This window comes from Homarus americanus, unplaced genomic scaffold (genome assembly GCF_018991925.1).
Source record: "Homarus americanus isolate GMGI-L3 unplaced genomic scaffold, GMGI_Hamer_2.0 scaffold52806, whole genome shotgun sequence".
NCBI lineage: Eukaryota > Metazoa > Arthropoda > Malacostraca > Decapoda > Nephropidae > Homarus > Homarus americanus.
Window position 1 is genome coordinate 11,518,446 of NW_024720773.1, and position 24,067 is coordinate 11,542,512.

General features: G+C 35.3%; 2 protein-coding genes across 4 annotated transcripts; one reads left to right on the forward strand and one right to left on the reverse strand.

Moving 5' to 3' along the window:
• Positions 1-1,726: 1,726 nt before the first annotated feature.
• Positions 1,727-8,967, reverse strand: LOC121861095 (dnaJ homolog subfamily C member 4-like). The gene is made up of 6 exons (XM_042358658.1): positions 8,781-8,967; positions 7,192-7,344; positions 6,894-6,987; positions 6,057-6,241; positions 5,272-5,448; positions 1,727-4,584 (listed from the first exon to the last, which is right to left on the reverse strand). Exons 2-6 carry the CDS (start codon positions 7,293-7,295, stop codon positions 4,428-4,430), a joined length of 717 nt encoding a protein of 238 aa, XP_042214592.1. The 5' UTR covers positions 7,296-7,344; positions 8,781-8,967; the 3' UTR covers positions 1,727-4,427.
• On the forward strand, positions 8,932-22,695 carry LOC121861094 (bifunctional methylenetetrahydrofolate dehydrogenase/cyclohydrolase, mitochondrial-like). Of its 3 annotated transcripts, none has more exons than XM_042358656.1 (9): positions 8,932-9,041; positions 12,489-12,673; positions 12,775-12,884; positions 14,830-14,924; positions 15,990-16,060; positions 19,854-19,955; positions 20,420-20,653; positions 21,295-21,428; positions 22,112-22,695. In XM_042358656.1, the coding sequence occupies exons 1-8, from the start codon at positions 8,986-8,988 to the stop codon at positions 21,408-21,410; spliced, it is 969 nt and encodes a 322-aa protein (XP_042214590.1). In that variant the 5' UTR covers positions 8,932-8,985; the 3' UTR covers positions 21,411-21,428; positions 22,112-22,695. The 3 variants fall into 3 exon arrangements, with proteins under 3 accessions (XP_042214590.1, XP_042214591.1, XP_042214589.1); XM_042358657.1 differs by lacking the exon at positions 8,932-9,041 and adding an exon at positions 9,686-10,049; XM_042358655.1 differs by lacking the exon at positions 8,932-9,041 and adding an exon at positions 10,057-10,268.
• Positions 22,696-24,067: the final 1,372 nt, after the last annotated feature.

The window sequence follows — 24,067 nt, forward strand, 5'->3', positions numbered from 1 at the left end:
AAAAGAACCATCAGCAATAAAAGAAAAAGACAATAAATGACCTCAAGGGAGAGAGTGGCATACTAAACAGAAAGACAATGAGACAGTGACAGAAAATGTATGATAATTAACTGACAACAGTTTCAAGGAGACAATCTAAAACTGATAACTCAAAGCCAATTAAGAATAGCGGCGGACAAAACCAGAAAACAGCGACTGTGTCAAGGGAAGAGACAGACAGCAACAGTGTCAAAGCCAGAGACAAACAGTAACAAAACTGAGGTCAGACTAAGGCAGCAATGAAGTTATAGATTGAGAGAGACAACAACAGAATCAAAGACAAACAGACAGACAGTGACACTCAGAGAAAGATAAAGCTAATAGGAATATAGAGACAATGTACTGTACTCTGTATTTTGCATTAATTTCACTAGTAATCCGAAAAAAAAAGAAAAACAAATTTAGGTCTTGGGGAAGAAGTGGTTATGGTGGTTATGAAGCTCAGCTGAAAGGCACACTGGTGTAATATGTCAATGTTACATAACATTTACTATGTCATAGACATCTCCAATGATTTTTCATGTCTTAAATTCTTCCAAAAAAAGAATATCCTTCATTAGAATTACTCTCTTAATTATACTGCTGTAGTATAGTCAAAATTTTTTCAGTTTGTAATTGAGTGTGAAATTTTCCAGATAAAGACTTAAATAATACGAAAAGTATTAACAATCAAAACAAGAGACAAAGCAAAAGATGAGCAGCTAGATAAAGCCAGAGTAAAAGACAGACAGATTAATAACACAAGTTAAACTCAAACTCATATGAGAAAAAGAGGGACAACCTTGGCAAAACCAGAGTGAGGTAGTGAGTGAGAGGTAGGGCCAAAGATTAATTTGAGTTATCAAGACTGTGGGTGACCTCTACTTCTCGGGGGGTGGGTGGGGGGGGAGCCACGTGATCACCTCTGATACTAAGATAATGACAATCTCTGTTCCAGTGTACAAGATAATTGTCTCCAGGTCAAGGAGGGTGCGGGGCAGTCACCAAGCTAGGCTGGAGCTCCTAGGGGGTGACTGGTTAAATGGGTTTGGCTCTTGATATTCTTGAACCCTAAAGGGCTCATAATCTTAGGAAGCCCAAATGCTAATGGTTAGGATAGATTATGGCCTGGCAGTAATGGAGCTTACTAGAACTGGGGCCTATTTATCCTGCAACTTCCAAGATACTGTGGTCTGCTAAAGGACCCAACAAGTTTGGTTTATTCACAGTCTCTCTCTCTTTCTCACCATTCTGTGCCTTATGTCAGTTTCTCTCTATTAATATCAGCATTGTCATAGCCTAGCATTCTTCCCAGCTAAGATCATGGCCCAGAGTTAGTGAGCGTAAAAGCATCTGTCACTACATCTACTCTGAAATATTCCAGTTTTTGTGAAACAAAATGCCTGTTTGTCTTGCATCCCTAAATCCTCGTCATGCTGCACCACAGATAATGTATATTATTACAGAAAATAATTGGCTAAAAAGTTTTAGAAAACACACTTAGTATATGTGTTCATACGTTTCAGCTAAAGTAATAATTCACTCTTCATTACATTATCCTTCAATATTTCTACATACCCAGAATTGTTCTACAGTAATACAATATATAACAATCATGACTATATATGAGAAAGTATGTAAATGTGATCATATGTAGACTCCTGGATACAGTAATATTAATGTTAAAAGTTATTAACCAAACAACATGAGAAGAGGTCAGGATTTTTATTGATGGCAGTTTGAAAATATTGTTTTATTATGTCTTACATTGCTAATAAAGCATTTCTAAATTTGACATTTTTTACTTTGTTACAAAAATATTGTACAGTACTGTGTATTTTGTAGTTATTTCCAGTGTATCAAATTACAAGTGTGGATATGAACAGATTTTGTATATTTACGTTTTATTCCCACAGTTCAATGGGCTGCAGATTGGTGAATCTTGGTCAAGATCTACAAATTACAGTACCGGTAAGTCATTTGTGTTGTAGTTGTTTACCATTACAATGATTTGTGTAGAAGGAGATTTCAAGTCTTCAGTAGTAAATGGTATTTAAAATATCAAAGGATTCTTAGGTAGACAGGATTCATACTGTATTTCTGTAGAATGAATAGCCTTTATAGTGTATTTACATTTCATATATACATAAAAAAATATAATAATTTACAAAAAAATAGTGTACTGTATTTGCCAGCTTATAAGATGCACCCCCATTTTACAATAAATATTTTTTTTGGGGGGGGGGAAAAGTACAATTGGTAACATGTATTTAAAGTGAATTTTGTGTTTTTTTTGGGGGAAAAACATCAGATTTTGTGCTTGTAATGCTAAATACAGTAGTACTGTATATACAGACTACTGGAATACAATAGGTAATCATAAGTTACAGATATGTAATAATATTCATGCATTTTCATGGATCAGTTACGGTGAACAATAGCAACCCGGTACATGTGAAGCTAACCTTACCAGTAAGCTCCTTTAACCTGGGCTTGCCTACCATACCCCTAGATTCTTTCTCCATTTTTTTTACTCTGTTACATGCACACACAATCCTACATACAGAATGTGAAGAAAAAATCATAAGTTTAAAAACAGTCAAAAGCATAAAGGGAAAAATATTTCTTCGTGCGAGCGCAAAATTTAGCAGGGAGAGGGAGCGGAGTGAGGGAGACCCACTGCTATGGGGCAGCGTCCCAGCTGGGTTGCATTGCTATGGCAAGCCTCGAGGGCAGTCAGCCAGCTAGCATTCCTCAGACTGTGATGCATTGTGTACATTAACTTGTATTAGAGTATTTTTGCATTTTTATGCTTTCCTTATTATTTATATGCTTTAATTATTGCTGATTATATGCCTAAAATGTTAGTTTTGTATATCTTATATAGCAAGCAGCAGAGGTAAAAAAAAAGTAGCATAAAATTTTATCCATCATCCTCAAAGCCACCTGGAAAATCACCATCCTCGAAGACTGAAATATCATCAAGCTGTTACTTCATATTGTAACTATCTTCATTACTTTTGAGCCATGGGGTAATGTATAATTTAGCAGAATGCCACTCCAATCTACCTCATCAGCTGTGCTAGCTCCAAGTGTTTTCTTTTGGTTGCACACTGTGTGTATGCAAATGGAGGTTGTGTTAAACTTTCATAAATAGCTTTTCCTGAATGGCTTTAGCTTAATTATTTCATCTTGATATTGTAGTAAGGTATACAAATGTTGCTTGAAGTAGTACAGTTATGAAATAACATAAGAAAGGTAGGCGATATTGTTTATGAATGCAGGGACAGGAGGTACAGGGAGTAATGAGTTTGCTTCAGCCTTTTGGCTTACCATTTAGGCGTTACTTTATGTCTGTGATAATATGCCTTACGTTTCTTGTGTTTTTGCGTGTTTTTCAGTATTTTATTTACCTTTTATACCTAATGGTCACCCACTAGAGGTGGCCATGGTGAGGTAAAGTGGTCTGTGTAGGATCCAGACATTATTCTTGATAATTTTGTCAAGGGCTATTTTGAAGTCCAGTACTGTTCTTGATTCTACAGCTTGGGCTGGTAAACCATTCCGTGAGTCTATTTAATTTAGTAACACAAGAGACTGCATGTGACCCTAGGCATAAATGTTAAAAATGACCATCCCTTTCTCAAAAATATTTGGTAATATACATGTATAAAATGCTGGGGAGGGGGGTGCATCTTAAAGGCCTACAAATACGGTACACAAAATCGTCATAAATCTTTTATTTTAATACAGTATCTTTAGAACCTTACAGAAAAATATTATATATTATATACAGTGCCACTTCTCCCAGGTGAGAATGAAAGGTTTCATCCAGGACCTAAATATGAAGTATCATTTGTAAGCAAAGAATTAAGACTAACCTTCTATTGCATACTTCCACTACGTATATGAAACTAAACTGAATACTCTATACAGTATTTAATAAATAACTGTTTAAAAGAGTAAGATTCTGACTGAGTTTTCTTGTTCAGGTTTCCAACTGTTGGCAGTTCAAAGTGTATACTGTACTGTATCCTTATATTAGTTTAGTCATAAAAGCAAAAAATAGTTATACAATAGATAATGCTGTACTGTAATTCATTAGAATTTTCACGAAGGGTTTACCGGTAATCTAAATCTGAAGAATGTGTACTAGAATGTCTGTAGCAATACTGTACATGTAAACCACTAAAACTATTACCATTGCTGTATCAACAACACACATGCACTGGAATAGGCAAATGGACATGTACAGTATATGGCTTCATGACATATGAGGTTAATTTTGTCATGTAATGTTTATTCTGTCATGTGTTTCTGTGTCACTATGTTTATTCTGTGATCTGCCATCTCTTATGAAGTACTAATGAGTTTCACTGCTTATACAATATACTCTACTCATATATTATTTACTTTCTTCGAGTTTCTTCTTCACTTTTTTGTCTAAACAGTAGCATCTGCAGTTCATTTCCATTAAGCCTAGCTTGTTCTTTTGCGAACCGATGATGCTCACCTGCAATTCTGTCACGACGATTTAGGTGCTCGATGGCAAAATCAGAGGATTTCCTGAAAGATACAGATGTTAAGAGAATATCACGGTTAAATTTTACTTTCCTCAATTCTCTTAAACTACAAGCTGAAACCCCAAAATTAACCAACCCATTAAATGTCGTGTTACACCTGGCAGAGCAGTAACTGCTCTCACAACCTTGTGTGGCTATGCCCAAACTTACCCCAAAGTACACAGAGCTGGGCAACAGTGCTATGGCTAGCTTTAAGTAGGGTAAACTTCATGAGATATAATCATGGCTGAAGAATAAAATCCTGGGTGAAATGGACCAACAGAAATATCTTGGTAAATCTACCTTAATTACTGTACAGGGTATATATATTATATATTTACAGAAAAGAGGAATCAGATATAACATAAATGCACTTCCTACCTAATTAGGCGGTCAGCATAAGCAGTGATGAGACAAACATTCCTTACTTACTTTCATTTACTTGTTTATTTATGTGACTGTCACCAGTACAAGAGAATCTAACTATAACTGAAACTTCTAGTTGACAATCTTGCCGAATTATCAAGTGATCACTGGAAGTGCTGTAACAAATCACCATTCCGTTAACTAGATGTTTCAATTACAGTAATTCAAACAGTATATTATGGATTAATAACTTCTACTGGAGACAGAAAAAATATTTCATATACAGTACAGTACAGTACAGTACAGTACAGTACTATGTACTAACTTGGCAATGAAGAAATGGAAGATAGCACCAACAACCATGAAGAGAATGGCTCCTGCTGCAATGTATGAGTTTGGCAGCTTTTTATCAATGCCTCGTATTCCATAGTAAGGTCGCCCTTCATATTTGTGGTCTTCACTTCTGTCTCGATTTTCCCATAGCGTTTCATCTCGGAATATGCTGCAGATAGAGGAACTTGTTAAGTTTCAGTAAACACAAACACTAACATATGGATGGCTGATCCTGAAATCCCTTTTCCCAGTGTTGTCCATATTTGGGTGGGTCTCTAAGTACCCAATCCAGGGTCCGTGAGTCCTCAATAAACAAAAATTACTAAAGCACACTGCTGCTACTACTTAATTTAGTGAGTAATGTACAATACTTGAACTGAATTCTTTTCGTAAGAGTAACTCTATAAACTGTATATAAAGCAAAGAAATGAACAGTAGGCATCTACAGTATTCACCTAAAAATGGATACCGGGTACTCAGTTTTCTGTATGTTTTATAAAGCGTCAGCAGTTAGCCAACCCTAAGAACTTTCATCCCGTATTTAATTTACTGTCCTTCCATCATCATTACTGTTTCAAAACTTTAGGTCTGTTGTTAAGGACATTTGCACTCAATAATCAACTCTAGTACAACATTCTGAACTACCTTATTAATATACCTGTACATACAGTATTATTAGCTGGTAGCACTTTCTGACAGTATTATCTACTGAAACATCTCTGTCTGCCTTAGCATAATCTCATCATACAGTGTAAGTAAAATAATATGAGTACGTACACTCTTTCTCGTGGAGCATCTGTCCTTATGTCACCATAAGTGTGCATGTTTGGACGTTCTTGGAATGCGAGATCTGCATCATATGCAAGACGTGAGTGAGGCTTACTTAAAACTGAGTAAGCTTCATTCATGGCAACAAATTGTTGGTGGTGTTTTGGAGAGTCCGGATTTTTATCAGGATGAAGCTGTAAGTAAACAAAATTCATGAAAAAACAAAATTTTTCCAGAATACGTCGTAGTATTCTATAAGAAACAGAAATCACGTTAATTTCATTGTTGGTATAGACATACAGTACATATAAAAATTTTAATTTTAAGTAATTGCAATACACTGTACTGTACAGTACTACTGCCATAATTTGGAATAATAGGGGATATACCCCTTGCTGAAAAAAGGCAAATTTAAATTTATGAGTACAGTACAAGTACAGTAATTGCATATGCCGGTGAACTTAACATATGATTAATTATACAGTACAGTACAATAGTTGTATTTTTAACAAATGTTTTTGTGTGAAATATGATATTAGTGTTTAACAATACAGTACAGGTAGTATAATTTAATATAAAATCCAGGGAAGTGGGTATATGCCCCTGTGACCCCCTGCAGACACCCATATTGAGTGATGTAGGAGTACAGTACAGTACTGTATATTAAAAAATTATTGAAAAGAGAAGGAGGACAAGAAGATGAGAAGTCTAAGTGGGCTGAAATGTGAATGAAACAAGGATAAAACTTTATTCAATATTTACAGTAGTGCTTTCACTTGTGAGTTTTGGTTATCAATCAAAGTATCCCGTAAGTTTATATAAAAGCTAAGAATTACATTTTCTTACCTCCATTGACAAACGGAGAAACGATTCTTTAATATCAGCTGGTGTGCAGTCTCTTCCTAATCCCAGTACTTCATAGTGATTTTGAGTCTTTAGGCTGAAAATTAATTCTATTTAGTTTTACATACAATTTAAATCTTAAGTACAATTCTGTATATCAATTATATTCATGAAATCTGTATAACTATTCAGCAAACTTTTAAAGGCAAAGAGATCAGATTAGCAGTTATGTATTCTACTCCAATTAGTGAAACATAAATGTACAGTAATAATTTTATAGGCCTGGGACTGGAGATATTACCTGGCAGTAGAGAGTGGTCTTGTGGCTTGGTATGTAAGTGATGTAAAGCTGCTCATGATCAGTCTCTTATGAAAGGTCATCCTCTTTAAAGTATTGCTTTGCATTTTCAGTACTTTGATGTGCTTCCTAAGGTATTATCTTACTTCTTGACACCTGCAATTAAGATTCTAAAGATAAAAAAATATATATTACATTTAAAATCAGAACATTACTTAGTGTAAATATACTTGTCCTAACATTTCAAAGCATAGTACAGCACCAGTATTAATAACAGTATTCTACCCCCCCCCCCCACTAAAAATACTGTTTTTTCATAAAGTAGAATTTCCATGGATTCAACTGGTGCAAAATAACGAGCACCTCTATTGACATTCAGCAAGACCGGGAACTTTCCGAACAAAACTAACATACAGTACCTAACGTAATCTAACCTAACTCATGCTTAGGTGAATGTATGTAAGGGTATCTGGTACTCCAAGAAGTTCCCAGACCCACTGAATGTCATAAAGGTGCTCCTGGTCTGACGCCTTTTAAATACTAGATAAACCCAAATATCACTAAATTCTCTCATTTTAGCAGGAACAGGTCAAAGTTTACTAAGGATCAGTAGTCTGGTCTGGTGTCACATGTTGAGATTGTACCGTGCTGACAATGTTTTGGGCATGTGGTTTGATCAAAAGCTTACCAACCCAAACATAACTTGATCTGACCTAATCTAATCTTTTATTACGAGGGGTAATATCAACCTGCCTCAAGATTTCAATAATATTTTGATTGAACTGCTCATGCCCAGAATATTTTCAACACATGACACAGGCTAAAATCACATGCACTTGTTACTGAAATTGCAGGACTGGGTGTGGCCTACTCACTGCATCATTGACAAAAGAAGGTAAAAACATAATAATCCCAAACTTTGCCATAATTTCACTGAATTTACATTATTTTTGAGGTAAAAAACACTTGCTTTTATTTCATATATCGGAGCTAGTTTAGATCTAGGCAATATGGCACTGTTAAATACTATATCATCTCACATTATACAAGAACAGCACAAACTAGAACACTATCCCCAAATATACAGGCCCTGTGTTACAACCACTACTGTATCGGGTCCGACTAATTACCCAAATGTACCCAAATATAGCCGGAATGAAGTCAAATAATGGTCCTAGATGAATAAATCAGACTGCCAATCACTTCTCGACTAGTATTTGGTGTCACAAAGTCACAAAAAATTGGTAAACTTAATTTAATCTGAGTTAATAGATCAAGTCCATGTAGCTAACCTAACCTAACCTAACCTAACCTAATCTAATCTAATCTAATATAATATAATCTAACCTAACCTAACCCAACACAACTCAGATTAAATTAAGTTTACCAATTTTTTTTTTACTTTCTGACACCAATACTAGTCGAGAAGTGATTGGCAGTCTGATTTATTCATCTAGGACCATTATTTGACTTCATTCCGGCTATATTTGGGTACATTTGGGTAATTAGTTGGACCGACTGTATCTGGTTCACTGAATGTCAATTCATTATATTACGTCCTTGTTAGTATTAATTTATTGTGCTTTTCTTACCAACTGTGAAGAAGTGGTTCAAGTGAAAGATTATGTAACTTGACAAACTCGAGCATCAGTTACCAAGTCCGTATATACTGATCTATTTGACAGTCTTTTCCTTCTTCTTCCAAAAGGTTAAAGGTGCTCACTAACTACACCAACCAGAAGATGGTGTTGTTGGTCACTCACCTCCTCGCCAAACCTCACAACACTCCCATAGAAAATGAAGTTTGTTTCACTGACTCTGACTTTGGTGACAACTCTAGCTTACATCTTTCAGTATGATCTTCTTGTACATTCTTTGGTATTCAGTTTTATTGTTTATGTTATGTTTTTCATTTAGTTATGTCTGTTTGGTCATTAACTGTTTTGTCTATACCCCGTAAAGCATTGTGAGATAGGACTTTAAACAGATATATTGGGATTTGTTATTGTTTACGTAATCCCTTTAATTCTAAGAAACAAATACCGTATCTTATTTCATAACTTTATATGAAATGAATTGTTTCGTACAATTTGGATCAGTGAATAATAATTTAAAGTTTTTTTGGCCAAATACACAAAAATAGTAATATTTTACAATTAAAATTAGTTAACCAATCATTTTACCTCTCAATATTACGTCCCAGGTTCGAGCCCCGAGACCCCAAGTCAGATGAGAGGAAGTTGATGTCCTACTTCTTTATACTTAACCTCTAGGCCACTGACCGGTCTGTCACGTATTGTTGATATGCTTTGACCTAGTGGCAAGTACTGGGCATGTACTGGCTCCAGAATGTATCTATATTTACGCCAGTGTTGATCTTGACATGGTATTGAGCATTAATTTCATACCTTGGGGTCTTTATTAAGCTCACATTCGGTGCCGTCACAATACTCCATTTAATTACTATAATTGGAATTGTTTTATTTCACAACTGATTTAAACGGAGTCAAGTAAAAAGCTGTGTAAATAATTAAATACTCCATTATTGACGTTATTACTGTTCATCAACCCTGTGGTATACATACAGGCGTTACAGTAGTTAGTTAACCATTAAAATATAAGGTATAATGATCCTTGTGTTCCACTGACCCAAATAGAGAGTCCCGAAGACAATTATTTTGATACTCCACTGAGTTAAATAAAGATCATTGCCTGTGGTTGTTTAAATACTGTAGTGAATTAAATAGCCATGGAAATGAATTATTACTCCACTATGACGTTTAGGTGACGTTAATGACCATCCACAAACAAATTGGTTAAGCTGAGGCGTCCAATCACAGCTTGAGAAATGTGATAGCCAGGTAAGCAAGCCAAGGTAACGCGTGGCCGAAAGCACCGTGCTGGGTTCTCAGTTCTAAATCTGGAATATTGGCCACACTTTTGCGTGGTGGGTACAGGTTTAGTAAAGCATTTGTGTTCTGCAAGATGTTGGGAAGACAGATGATCATCAGCCTAGTGAATTCGGGATCTAAAATTCTCGCACTAGGATCACGACGACACTTTCAAAGGACATGCAGCAGGTTAGCCCTTTCAGGTCCTACAGTAGACGTCACAGTACCTAACCCATTTGTATTATCACCAGTACAGTTAGTCATCAAGTTAGACAACACTTCGATCAGTGCAGTGTTACAGATAGTTTTGTAATTATTCCATTTGTAAATGTGTAGCTCTTAACATTTTACTGTCACAGAGAGAAAGTTTGATTCCCAGAGATTATTGCATCATATGAACTTAATACACCCGTACTCTCTGATAGGGAAGATATGGTTGTTTACTTGTAGCCTATTACACTTTTTTGAATGATTTGGTTTCAGGATTTTCTCAAGAATATTATTTAAATAGGTAAATTGAAACCCTATTACAGTATTTGCTCTAGAAGTGGCTCAGGGCAGATGTGGGAAGGGTGTTATCCAGTGTGGCACTATCAAACATGGTAGGTTTCTTTTGGATACTTCCTGTACTGACGCTAGACAGTAAAATTTAGGTAATAGTTAAGATCAATTGTGCCTCATAACTACCTACTGTACGGCTTCACTATAGGACATAAATGCTCACTTACCTCATGAAATTGACGAAAAGTGCACGAGCAATTTGTTTTGTGGAATATAAATTTTGATATTTTTGGTTCCCATGAACACAGTTTGACATGCGCTCACTCCAACCTCTGATGCAGCCATAGCTACCTCTCCACTTTCCTGAAGGTTGGGTGGTTCCTTTTATAGAAGTTTTGTTTTCTTAAGATGATAACAGAAGATACTGTAACTATATTACTTTAGATTAAGCTTTGAAGATTTGGTTAGGTTAGAAATTCTACTTCTTGTCCGATCAGCGAAGTCGTTTCCCTGGCATACAAATTGGTAAAAAATTGGTATTCACTTGAAATCTAGCCACAATTTAGGAAACATATTGTGTTCTGGGTGTTCATTTAATCTCTTTCAATTTATTTAAATTGTTACCGGCAAAGAGGAAGTTGAAGAATTTTTGTTTGATCATCCTCTATTAACAAAGAACATTGTGTGCAACATGCAACTTGGATGTACCATACAACCAAAGAAATCTTTATTAGTGCGACAGCAATATGGCGTCGGATGTCAAATGAAAGCAATATGGTGTCAGATGTCAATTGGCATCCATTACCCGAAGCCGGAAGAAATTGTCAAGTTCAAATCATGCAAAACGTATTGCTTCTGAACTTTTCGTCGTTTTCCTAAGGTAAGAAAGCATTTATGTTCTATTTTGAAATTTAATACAGTAGGTAGTTAAAGGTGTGCAGTATGTCTTGACTGTTACCAATTGTTCCACACGTCGTCTGTGACTGACTGAAGGAGTTCTGGGTTTGTTCTTTTCTGCAGTTTGGTTTATATAAGTGTGTGTCTTTCTCCTTGTTCTTGTATTATTTGCCGATCCTAACCTAGGATTGGTAGGTTAGGTATGTTTTATTAATACTAAATGTATATTGATACTTTATATTAATAATATTCAATAATAACTACAACTTTTTGGGGGGATAAAATGCTATTTTTCATGTTAGAATAATGCCTACTTAGTAATTTTTAGTACTGTATCACACAGTGTTGAAGGTACAGGAGGTAGCTTGATTTCTATACTTAGAGGCTACTGATTGGAGAACTAGGCTGTAATGAATTATGACTGGCTCTGGGAGATGAAGTTGGCTAAGTGGAGTGTCAGTATCTTTGCCTTATTGTGTGGTGGAGGTTTAGACCCACTTTCAGGTTCTTGTGCAGTTTTTAAATTAAACGGGGTTTGTCTTGAATTCTCATGGGGGGGACTTTTTTTTACTATAGTAGTTAGTGTCAGATGACTCATTTTAAAGATACCTTATGAGCCCTCACCCCACCTTCTCCCAGATGTGTACCTGGTACCAAATGCAGAAACTCTAAAAATTAACACTGCTGTATAGTTCATTTATTTGGCTGTCAAGGAATATTCAGGGCCTGGAGTCCATCTCATTTTCTCCCAAGTTTTTTAATTGAACTTTCATTTCTTGTGGTATCATGTCTAAGACACTCTAGGATTGTAATCACTGTGGGAATTTAGGGTTACTATTCTACTGTTCAAAATTGTAGTGTATGTAATGAATTAAATACGGGATTCAAGGAAAAAACAATTATGTATATTTTGGTATTTGAAAACAATAACAAATAACAAAATCTTTAACAATTGGTGTTCTAAACAAGTAAAATATGATTAATATTTGAAACTTCTCAATATTTCCACAGTCAACAAGCAAAAATAATTGATGGGAAGAAAGTAGCTGCTGAAATATATAGAGAACTCTCAGTTGATGTTCAACACATGGTATCCCGTGGTCAACGAGTTCCTCATCTGGTGCTTGTGCGTGTTGGGGGAGACCCTGCATCTGGTAGTTATGTCAAGAATAAAATGAAAGCTGCAGATAAGATTGGTTAGTTTCAAGCAAAGGATTTGATCATGCACATTGAATCATATGCACTCTCTTTCTCAATTGTACGTGAGGATGTTAAGCTACCTCTGTACTTGTTTCAGGCATTCAGAGTACTGTCCATCACTTACCAGAGGACACCAGCCAGTCTACTTTATTGAGTCTGGTGAATCAGCTAAATATTGACCCAGATGTTGATGGCATTTTGGTTCAGGTAAGAAATGGGTGATTGAAATATTTATGCAAAGACAAAGTTTTATGGGCGTCATGATTTAATGTCATAAAAGCCCAGGATTGATGTTTGGTATGAAGCTTTATTTCATTGATACTTTGACATTGATGCTTTGCTTACTAAACCAGCTTCTTTGAACAGATAATTACTCAATATTTCAAAGATTTATTTATGATCATACAGTCATACAGATGGCTCACAATTATTGACCTCTCCAGCAAGCATGGCAGAGCCACCTTTTATCCTCTTCAATAAGTTTAACAGATACTGTTGACATTCCATAGACTGAGTTACACCCTGATTGTAAGAATTTAAAAATATGATGGATTTTATATATATAGTACCGGTATATATACAGGTACTCCCAACTTAAGACGGGGTTAGGGACCGGCATCCAGGTCGTAAGTTGAAATGGTCGTAAGTCGGAAATGCTTAAATAACACATGGAAAATCGAAAATTTGGGTCTCTTTTTCTTCTCAGCACCACAAAACACTCACTTTTAAGCTTGCCAGCCATTTTAAAGTGAATTACAGGTGAAAATTTTGTCTGTGTACTGACTTTGGGACTCAAAAATACATAATTTGACCACATTTTGGTACGACTGAGGCGGTCGTAAGTGCGGGTGGACGTAAGTCGAGTCGGTCATAAGTTGGGGACTACCTAGTGTATTAAGTTAGTTACATTCACTACCATCTGTGCACAAGGGCTGAATATAATTAATACTGTACTATTATATTACCAAAGATTATCAACACATTTCATTTCAAATTATTTATCTCATTTTGCCACCATTTACTTTTCTCAAAACAGCCAATACTTGTAACACCCAAAGATTTCATCTCTGTGATAATTCTATACCTCTAGATCAGGCATGGACAACCTTTCCTCAGTCACGGGCTGCATTACAACTTAGGTATTTTTCAGCAGGCCTACTCACCAAAATTTATATCTTACCTAACCCAAAAGTAATGTTAATATTGTATTAGCACAGACAGTGAAGCAGTTTATTGTCACATCCACCTTACGATATTATCAGTTTACAATCAGTCTTTTTCCCATTTATTAAACAAATCCATCATAATAATTTTTTAAAGTAATTTGTAAATGTTTCTTGGCATTTAACAGAAGATGAGTGAAGCAGTCTGTGAATACGTTGATTTTTCCTACAATTACAGCATTTTTCTTACTTATGAGACACACCCACCAGAATAATACCAATGTTAATCTTGAAATATGAGGAACTACATTGAAACGACCTATTGGCACATCTCTTGTCTCTCTCTCTCTCTCTCCGAATCTATGGTCCACAATTTGATTGCGGGGTAATTAGTGGTTGTAATGATGCTTGTAAATTTTTAGTTACATTATTTCAATGCTAATTACTCGCCAACTATGGGTTACCGAGGTGTGATTTAGGTGTTCTTGTGTTATTATGGAAGTACTTAATTAGTTAAAATGTTTAAATTGTTGACTACAGTATATATATACTTATTTCATTGTTACATTTTCGTAGCTATTTACTCTTAGGTGATAAAATAGTAACGAATTGTGTGTGAAGAGTATTGTATTAATAAACATTGCTTTGCTCACAATAAACTGGCTGTATCTACCTGAACCACGGGCCACTTTAAATAAAATTTCTCAATCACTCCACGGGCCACACAAACACATGATCCGGCACAGGCCCATGCCTACTGTGGATCATAATTCAATATCTCATAAGCTGTAAAGTAGTTCATGATTAGTAACTCACACTTGTTATGGCTAAGTTCATCAAGGTTTGTTGTCACCTCCTCTAATTTGTTAAGACTCTCTGTAGATTGTCTAAATAATACAGTAACTACCATCTAAGCTAGAAAAATAAATTAATAGTCAGCATATTTTTCCATTAATGATTGCATATATTAAATTAGTTGAACATTTCAGCTTCCTCTACCGGATCAAATGGAGGAGAAGGTAGTGTGCAACTCTGTCATCCCAGAGAAGGATGTTGATGGGTTCCATGTGATCAACATTGGGAGGTGAGCTGCATTTAAAGAGTCCATGATTTTATAAGGGAATTTTCTGCAGGTTATCTCACCATCAGCAGATGTAATACTTACCTATTATGTGGAAAGATTTTAAATACTGTATATATATATATATATATATATTATATATATATATATATATATATATATATATATATATATATATATATATATATATATATATATATATATATATATATATATATATATATATATATATACAGGTATATATATACAGGTATATATATAAAACAAACACACACTGTACAGTGATATCCACATTCGCTGGAATATTTGGTATAGAGCTCTTCCAGGAATGAGATATTTCTGGGTACATTTTTGAGACAAATTTCTCATCCTAAGAGAAAATCACACATCTCCGGAATTTTTCCGGGTACTGGGGTAAGTTTAACCAGAGTCTAAACTAAACATATTACATGGACAGACACAGAGCTGTGTTTATTTATGCAACACTATTGCTCATATACATTACAGTACTGTCGTCTCGGGCTTGTGGTGCATAACTTGGTGAGCTTGAACTTATTTCATATGGGTGTAGAGCTTGGACTGTGAATGTAAGATGGAAAGAAATAAAACCAAGAGAAAAATATTGTTTGAGAGCAGTATGTAGGGTGAATAGGATGTAGAGCATAAGAAATACAGAAGTAAGGTGGAAATAGGGAAATAAATTAAGTGACAAAGGGTATACAGTATTGAGGGAGTATGGACATATTGAATGAATCGGAAATGAAAGTTTAGTGAAAAGATGGATAATTTAGTGCTAGATAGTAAATGAAAAGGGAGTGAGACCAAGAAGGTGATAGAATAGGGAAAGGGAAACAGTATTACATATAAATGATAGGTTTATGTGGATGACTCAGCAGTTAGATGAAATGGTTGATGGTAAATGCATTGACAATTTGTGTTTGCTCTTGATTCTGGCAATCCTGTAATATACCAAGATAAAGCTTGCAAAATTTGGCATATGGTAATATATAATAGTTGATCTAATGTTAGAATATGAGTTTGAAAAATTTATTGTGATTAATATTTCAGGTTTTGTCTAGATATGTGCAGTATGGGTCCATGCACCCCCCTTGGGGTCATGGAACTCATTAAGCGGTATGGTGAGTTTGATGTGGTGATGTGCATGTCTTTTTATATTCCTCTAATGTTGAAATAAATCCCGGTATTTTTTTGTTGCTCTATTTAGTGTGTTTATGTGTGTATACTGTATGCAGTATGTATATCTTATATGATTATTTGCTTCCTCATTGGAAATTAATATTATTTTACAAGAACTGTAGTTATGAAATTACTTGAATTTTACTCAACCCATAGAGCTTGTAGTTTTTCTTTTGTCATTACAGTACAGTATCAGGCATGGGGCGATTAAGTTTAAAATTTAACTACTGTAGTTAAGGTAATTAAAAAATTTTCCGGTTAAGTTAACCTCATTTTTTCAACATTAACTCATAAAGTTAAAGATTTTTTCGATTAAGTTAAATTAAGTTAACCAGTCTGTGTCAAATTTGCTTAGGGGAATTTTCATGTGGATTAAATAACTTAATATCCTCTAAATATTTTCCAGAAGAGTCAATGAATACTGTAGTTTGAATACCTGAATAGTGAGGCAGTCTGGCACACTACTTCCTTGGTATGAATAAGTCTTGAGATAAAATAATTATAAATTCTTAACTTTTTTATTTTTTACTCAACAGTTTTTCACATTTAAATAATTTTATTATTTAAGTATGCAAAACCAAGTTAGACTTTCTTATGTGAAAAATGATATCATGATAAGATAAGAATTCTGTATATCAAATAAATAATAACCCCATTAAAGTTTAAACTCAAACTTTTTCATCACATACTTATTACACTTTATAATGCTAAATATATCGGATACTCAAGGGCTGGTGTGTTATATATTATTTGTTATTTTTTTCTAAGGAGTTAATTGATAATTAATCGAAGGTAATCAATTAATTTGTCAAAATTTCGATTAAGTGTTATTTCAAAAGTAAACTAGTTAAGCTAAGTTAATTAATTGCCCCATGCTTGTAACAGTATAACCATTTATATTGCTATGATGATAAGCCAGTATGTTTAGTTGTATTGCCCTGAAACAACTTGTTTAGAAGCAGCAAGAACTCAAATTATGCAGCATAGGAAATCATAGTTGATGGGCAGGGACCCCTGCCCTGGATAAGCCCCCCTGCCAGGGAGGCTTATCCAGGGTTTTAGTTTGGGGAGCTGCAAAGTGGTGCATCTCATAAAGTAACTTATTAACCATGTTGGAATAAAAGACAAGTGTCAAAGCACTTCCTTTTAATGAAAAGTAAATGTAACATTTTGTATTTACATACAGATAAACTTTCATTACTACTGTATGTACTGTAATAAGTTGTTTAGAAATCCAGAAGGCATAGAGGCAAAGTGTAGTTGTTCTAATTTTGTTGTCTTTATAATACAGTACAGTATATTAAAGAACCAGTGTAGATAAATATCATAGGAGATTTACTTAATACTCTGTACACAGAGAGTATTTTTGAGATTGTATGATTAATGAGCACAGCCAAACTTAACAGTTGCCATTGTTCAAATCTTAGTGGACATAGTTCATCAGGAACCTTGCTTCAATGGATTAGTAAATGAGGAAATATTCTTGTTAATAAATTTCAATTCGATGTGCTATGATTTAATTGGGACTACTGAAAAGCAAGTCATTCCCCCCTCCCCCCACGAAGGATTACTAAATGGCTCCCATATGTTAACCTTGCATGGCCTCTCCCACCACATTTGTCAAAGTGTTAATCTTTTTGCCATTCAATGTAAACCTTACATATCTAATCCACTCTGTTGGTCCAGTCTCACCATCTTTGTCATATTGTCATCCTTCACATCTTGTACCATTCCCTGTAATGTAGTTAATGGTTGAAGTGTCTTTGAAAGTCAAGTTTTAAGGATGGTTGCAAGTCATTCATGACACTTCCAAACTTCAGTGATATTTTTCTTGGGTCACGATCTCTAGTATAATGAGGTATGCCAAGATCATTCTGAAATTGTAACAGTTTTTATCAGTTTGTATGATGTCTAATATTGCTCCCTTTTCTGTTATTTATCATAATATTTTATGCAGGTGACAAGTGGTGGCTTTTATTAAATATTTGTACTGTAATGAATTCTTGAGAATACAATATTTTGGATGAAGACCGGTATAGAGCATTACCTGCAGAAAATAAGTGATAAGGAGAGAATAATGTGTAATGTATATCCACAATATAAACAAAGATGGTGGTGCCATGCGAGAAATTAATGATACTGTATTAATATTACCGGGTATTTTATGCAAACTGTGATATTTTATGGCAGTTTGGTTCTTTTTATGAACGATGAATTAATAAATGTAGTAATATTTACTACTGTACTTCGGGATCATCCCAGATGCTGGATGTGAACAAAGGGAGCATGTGATTTTATGCCTCTGTAATACAAAATTCCCTTTTTTTTATTTTTTATTTATGGTTTGCTTTATGAAAACTGCTTGAGACTTATTTGCAAATGCTGAGTGTTGGTAATGAGAGTGTAGCACTGGATCCAAGAATAAAGCTCAGGCTATGTTTGTCAGTTTATTTGTGTGGCGAGGAGCACTGCTCAAGCACGGAGCGAGAGTGAGTGACTGATCCGAGGCCGCCCACGAGTATATATACCGGTTTACTGAACGAAGCTGTCTCGGCTCAAGTTTCCAACCAAGTTCAGTCAAGTCAGCCAGCCAACTCAACAGCAGTTACAAGAGCAAAACAACTAGTTACCAAAATGTATTAGGCATCTTTTAAGTTATATTACATTACATTAATCTATAATAGTTTAAATACAAGTAGAGAACAATGTATAGTTATTCTTGAGTCGGTTCATCAGCATTTGAACTTATAACTTCTGATTGTCTGTACAGAACAGCTGCCTTGCCAGCTGTTCCCAACATAATGGTTTACATTAGGAAGGGCATCTAGCCATAAAACGTTGCTTAAATATGCCTGATAGCAACTGGGTCACCAGAGGTGTGTCCATTCCCTGGTCTCGGTTGAATTTACTGGGCTGGTGCCCAGGGTTTGTGGTGTTGGGGGGAGGGTCATTCTGCTAGGGTTTTACTCAACAGCTAGATAATCTATGCAAGTACGGAAAATGAACATAAAATGTTAATGATAATTATATATATATTTTTTTTAAACCTGGGAACCTATGTGTCAAATGAAGGAATTTTGGTTTAGCACAGTATTGGCAACTGCATTCCTTAAGGTTAACCTTCTCTGTATAAATGCAGGGTGATTAACTTTTTAATTTTTTGCTCGTGAAAAATGGTGTACATACTATACACTATAGTGTAACATCTTTGTAGCTTGAATTAATTTCATTAGAAGACACACAGAATCCTCTCACCATTACAAAATACTTAACTGTTCACAAGAAAATAAACACATGAATGATATTACATTACAAGCAACCTGAATTCCACACTGTAGGGTAAGTGGATAGAAGCTGGGACATTGTAGGAGATTCAAGGAGCTCAGTGTTTACTGTTGAGAATTGCTTGCCAAGACATACTGTATGTGCCAACACCTGTACTGTATACACATATTGTAGATACAAACAGAGTTTTAATTTGCTTTAAAATTATTTTTACTGTAATATAAAACTATTTACTGTGATTTCAGTATTGGGAGGAGTGAGAGTACTTCTTTGGCAAAAGCATTATTATACTACAGTATACCAAAATGTCTACTTTTTCAGACCATCCATTGCAATAATAATTTTAGTAGTGCACTACTGTATAGTGATGTTCAACTGTATCAGTCTGTGATGCAAGGTGGATGGTATCAGCTGTAAAAATTAAAACAAATAATTCATATTTTTCCTCAGGCATTGAGACCTTTGGTAAGAATGCATTGGTATGTGGACGAAGTAAGAATGTTGGAATGCCCATTGCTATGCTTCTACACGGAGATGGCATTCGTCCAGACGGTATGTTTTGTGTCAAATTTGATCACATTTATTTTGAAGCAGAAAGTTGAGTTTTTGGATAGTCTTGCTAAGGGTGAAAGTTCCTTATCAATTATCAGTAGCTAGAACTTGGGCCCATAATTAGTCTACTATGTAAACAGTGAAAAGTATGAGGAAGGTAAATGTCACCACAATTGATTCTCTTACCTATAGCTTTTCTTTGTCCAATAATATTCTTTAAATAATAATTCATCTATTTGGAGTCATTGTTACTTGACCTGAGTTTTCCATTTGGTATATTCTGGTATATCAAGGGTTAACTATATCTGTTAGTATTAGCATTTGAAATATCTCAACTCTTATTGGGTTTAATGTTCATGTGATTACAATCATTACAGTCAAGAAGTAAAGGTGTTAAGGTTTAGCTTAATATCAAAAAGAGATTATACCTGTAGAATGAAAACTCTTACTTTACATATCCACAGGTGAAACTGGTGGTATGGATGCTACCACAACTATATGTCATCGCTATACACCAGCAGAGCAACTGCGTATGTTTACTGCTACAGCCGACATTATTGTCACTGCAGCTGGCCTTCCTGGACTCATTAGTGGAGACATGATTAAGCCAGGGTGTGCTATATTAGATGTTGGAATCAATCGGATCAAGGACCCCATCACTGGCAAACCCAAACTTGTTGGTGACTGTGACTTTGAAAGTAAGAATAGCCTGAATTCATAGTTCATTAGTCGGGTAAATAGTGGCTTCGTGGTTACATGTGTAACATATCAGGGATCAACATTAATAGTTGCTTGATAGCCCATTGTAAGTCAAAATCATATTGGCAACCTAACATATATAGATGATTTTGTTGTACGTATTCCTTAAATTTTAAGGTTTTTTCCAGTCAAAGGGTTTTCTTTCTGTTCAGCAACAAAGTTATTAATGTGTGTGTGTCAGTCATTTGAATATTACTTTTTGGCTTCAGCATGCCTGATGGCAATGTTGCCATCAGGTAATTGTGGCTAACCCACACATGTATGGAAAATGGCCATTAGATGTTGATAACGATGATGATTTGCAGAAATGTGCAAGATTGTTCAGAAATTTACATATCAGACTATGTAGGTGCAGTACTGACTCAGTATTGTATGCTGATTAAGGGTCTAGGGTAAAAAAAAAATTAATTTTGGTAATTACTTCCAGTACAGGTTTCTTCTGATCTTACTTTTGCTTTAATGCTTGGGGCTGCCTGGAACTTAGTATGTACAGTATAGTATTCAAGTCTCCTAATTGGGTTTTGCAAAGAAAATGGATTTCTGAGTACATCCTTTAACTTACGATTTTCATCATTTACAGGTTGTGCAGAGAAAGCGTCCTATATAACTCCAGTACCAGGAGGTGTGGGACCAATGACTGTGGCCATGCTCATGCGCAACACTGTTTTGGCAGCTAAGAAAAGTGTAGCTTATTAAACTCAAACCATAGAAAAGGTAAGGTGTCATTGTCCAGAAAATGCCTGATTTTGTGTACACAAACCTTGATTTATATTGTAGATTTAAATGATTTTAATTTTTTTGTTGTAGTTGTAATGGAAATTGGCTAATTACAAGAACTGATTGACAGCCCAATCTACTGTATGCAGTAAGTGGTGGTGGGCGAGGTGCTGTAAAGTAAGGAGAAAGAGTGGGTTAGTGGAGGCAAATTCCCTCTTTCTTGGTGCCTTCTGCCAGAAGCCAGTATAATGCTGTTACTGGCATTAACATATTTACTGCTTTGTTTGGCATTTATTTATTTACTGTAAAGTTCTTAATGCATATAGCAGTTTATTTCCAACAAGTTCAGGTCATAAATTGTTTCTGTAATTTTCCTCATAGGTCACACAAAACCAAGCATTGAGTGACTGTCCACTCCCATGGGAGGTTTGTGCTGTTCCTCATGATATATTTAGCTAGGCTGTGCTGGGGGAAAATAATCCCTAAGAAATGGCCACTTTTTAGCTGATTGTGATCTGGAAGGGTTAAGGTAGCCACTGTCTTACAGTTCTAGTCTGGATCTCATTCAACACATACTGAAACTGGAGCACATCAGATCAGTTTCAGTAAAATTCTTTTTATGTCTTTAATAGCATATTTCTCAGTGTCCTCATGTACATTTTCATGTCCTGTTTCCACAGCAGGCAAATGTGGGACTTGGACAATTTCTGGTCTTAAAGAAGAATAAAGAACTCATGGATTGGCTGAAGGAGACTGCTGGAGCCTGGTGTTGCTGTCATTCCACACTCATGAGTGACATCACAATTCTACACGTTTTTTTCTGGCTGATCTTGATATTTAGAAAATGTGGTCTTGGTGGAACTAATAATTTTTTTTTATTCCGGTTATAAGTTCTATACAAATTTAAAGGTAAAGTTTGTGCATCAGAAAGTATTTCAAAATTTTTCTTAATACCTTTCAGAAGGTATATGTAGTTTGAATCATTTAGAAGTCATCAGTTATCTCAATATCTGATACATACATAAAATGTTCACATTTTTGACAGGAATAGGAAACATATTGTTCAGTTTTATATCCTATTTTATAAAAAAATAAATAAAATCTGCAGAATCGACACCAAATACCTAGGTGTAAAATACTGTACACATCTTCCCTTTTATACTAAAACAAATTAAATTTTTTTGATATGGCTTAAATTTCACATAGCAACCTACAGATTTTAAAACTTCAGACACTGCAATTAATAAAGGGTATGTAAAGTTGGTTCCTTGTGTTTGTTTTCAGTAAATTTAATTTTGAGAAGTGATTGTGTCAACATTGTAGATCGATAGTAACAATACCTACAATGCAAATCTGCTAAAAGCCTTAAATTGGTGTGATCCCACATTGTCAGTTATTTGACTTAGTTCTCCTAAAAGTCTACTGTCCCTCAATAATCATCCCTCAGCTCGTGGCATAGGAGTGTTATCTTATTTATCCATTCATAATCCAATACAGTATATCCTCGATATATGTGAGTTCAGTAGAGGCAAATTCACTATTATGCAAAGACCTTATTCCTACCAGGAATTAAATTAATGTGAGCAAAATTCAGCCTTATGCGAGATGTCATACTCCATGATAAGGATTCCAACCCTGATGATTCTGCAGATGTTACTCCAACACCATCACCCACTATGTAAACCTCTACCACCACCTCCATCATCTTGTTTACCCAAGTCAATTACACTGTACTGTACACTTGCTTTATCTATTGTTTAAAAAATAATATTGTATTGGTTTGCTTTATGATTTATTTGTCTTGAAAATGGGTCTGGAATATTATAATTTGGGTTATGGAATGCATCCTATTTTACCCATGTAACTAAGTACAGTGATATCCCCATTGCCGGAACAATTGGTGCAGAGCACTTCTGGGAATGAGAGATTTCCGGGTAACGAAACGACTCTCTCTAAGGCGGAAAAAATCCCTCATCCCATTACTTCATACTGTATCTTGAACCCGGAAAAATATCCCTCATCCCCGTAATTTTCCGGGTAACGGAAAATTTTTCACGGAATTTCCAGAAAATGCGCCTGATTTTGATCTCTCGAACCCGGAAAAAAATCCCCCATCCCCGGAATTTTCCAGAAGTTCCGGCTATCGGGAAAATTTTCTCGGAATTTTCAGGAAAATGTGCCACTCGGAAAATCATTCCCAAATCCGGAATTTTCCAGAAAATTCCGTCTTTGGGAACGATTTTCCGAGAAAATTTCAATTCCGGCTATCGGAGAGTTCCGGGTTTGAGGGATTCCGGCTAAAGGCGATGTGACTGTATTCAATATATGCGATTTTGATTTATGCGAGGGTTTAAGGTAACGCATCCCTCCCATGTATCGAGGACTTAACTGTATTTGTAAATCACCGTCTTATGTGTGGGTCACAGTTTTGACCAGATCATGGAGTAAGGGTATCACCATCCTGGACCTGAAGTCTAAAGCTTTCTTTGGAGACATTGAGTGCATATTTTTGGTATCAACATGTCATCAACTCGCCACAGTTCATTCATATGACAATTTGCTGTGAACCAGTATGAAATACTGTACAGGGTATTGTTAACTTTCATAAAGGAATGGAATAAAAATGCTTCATATAT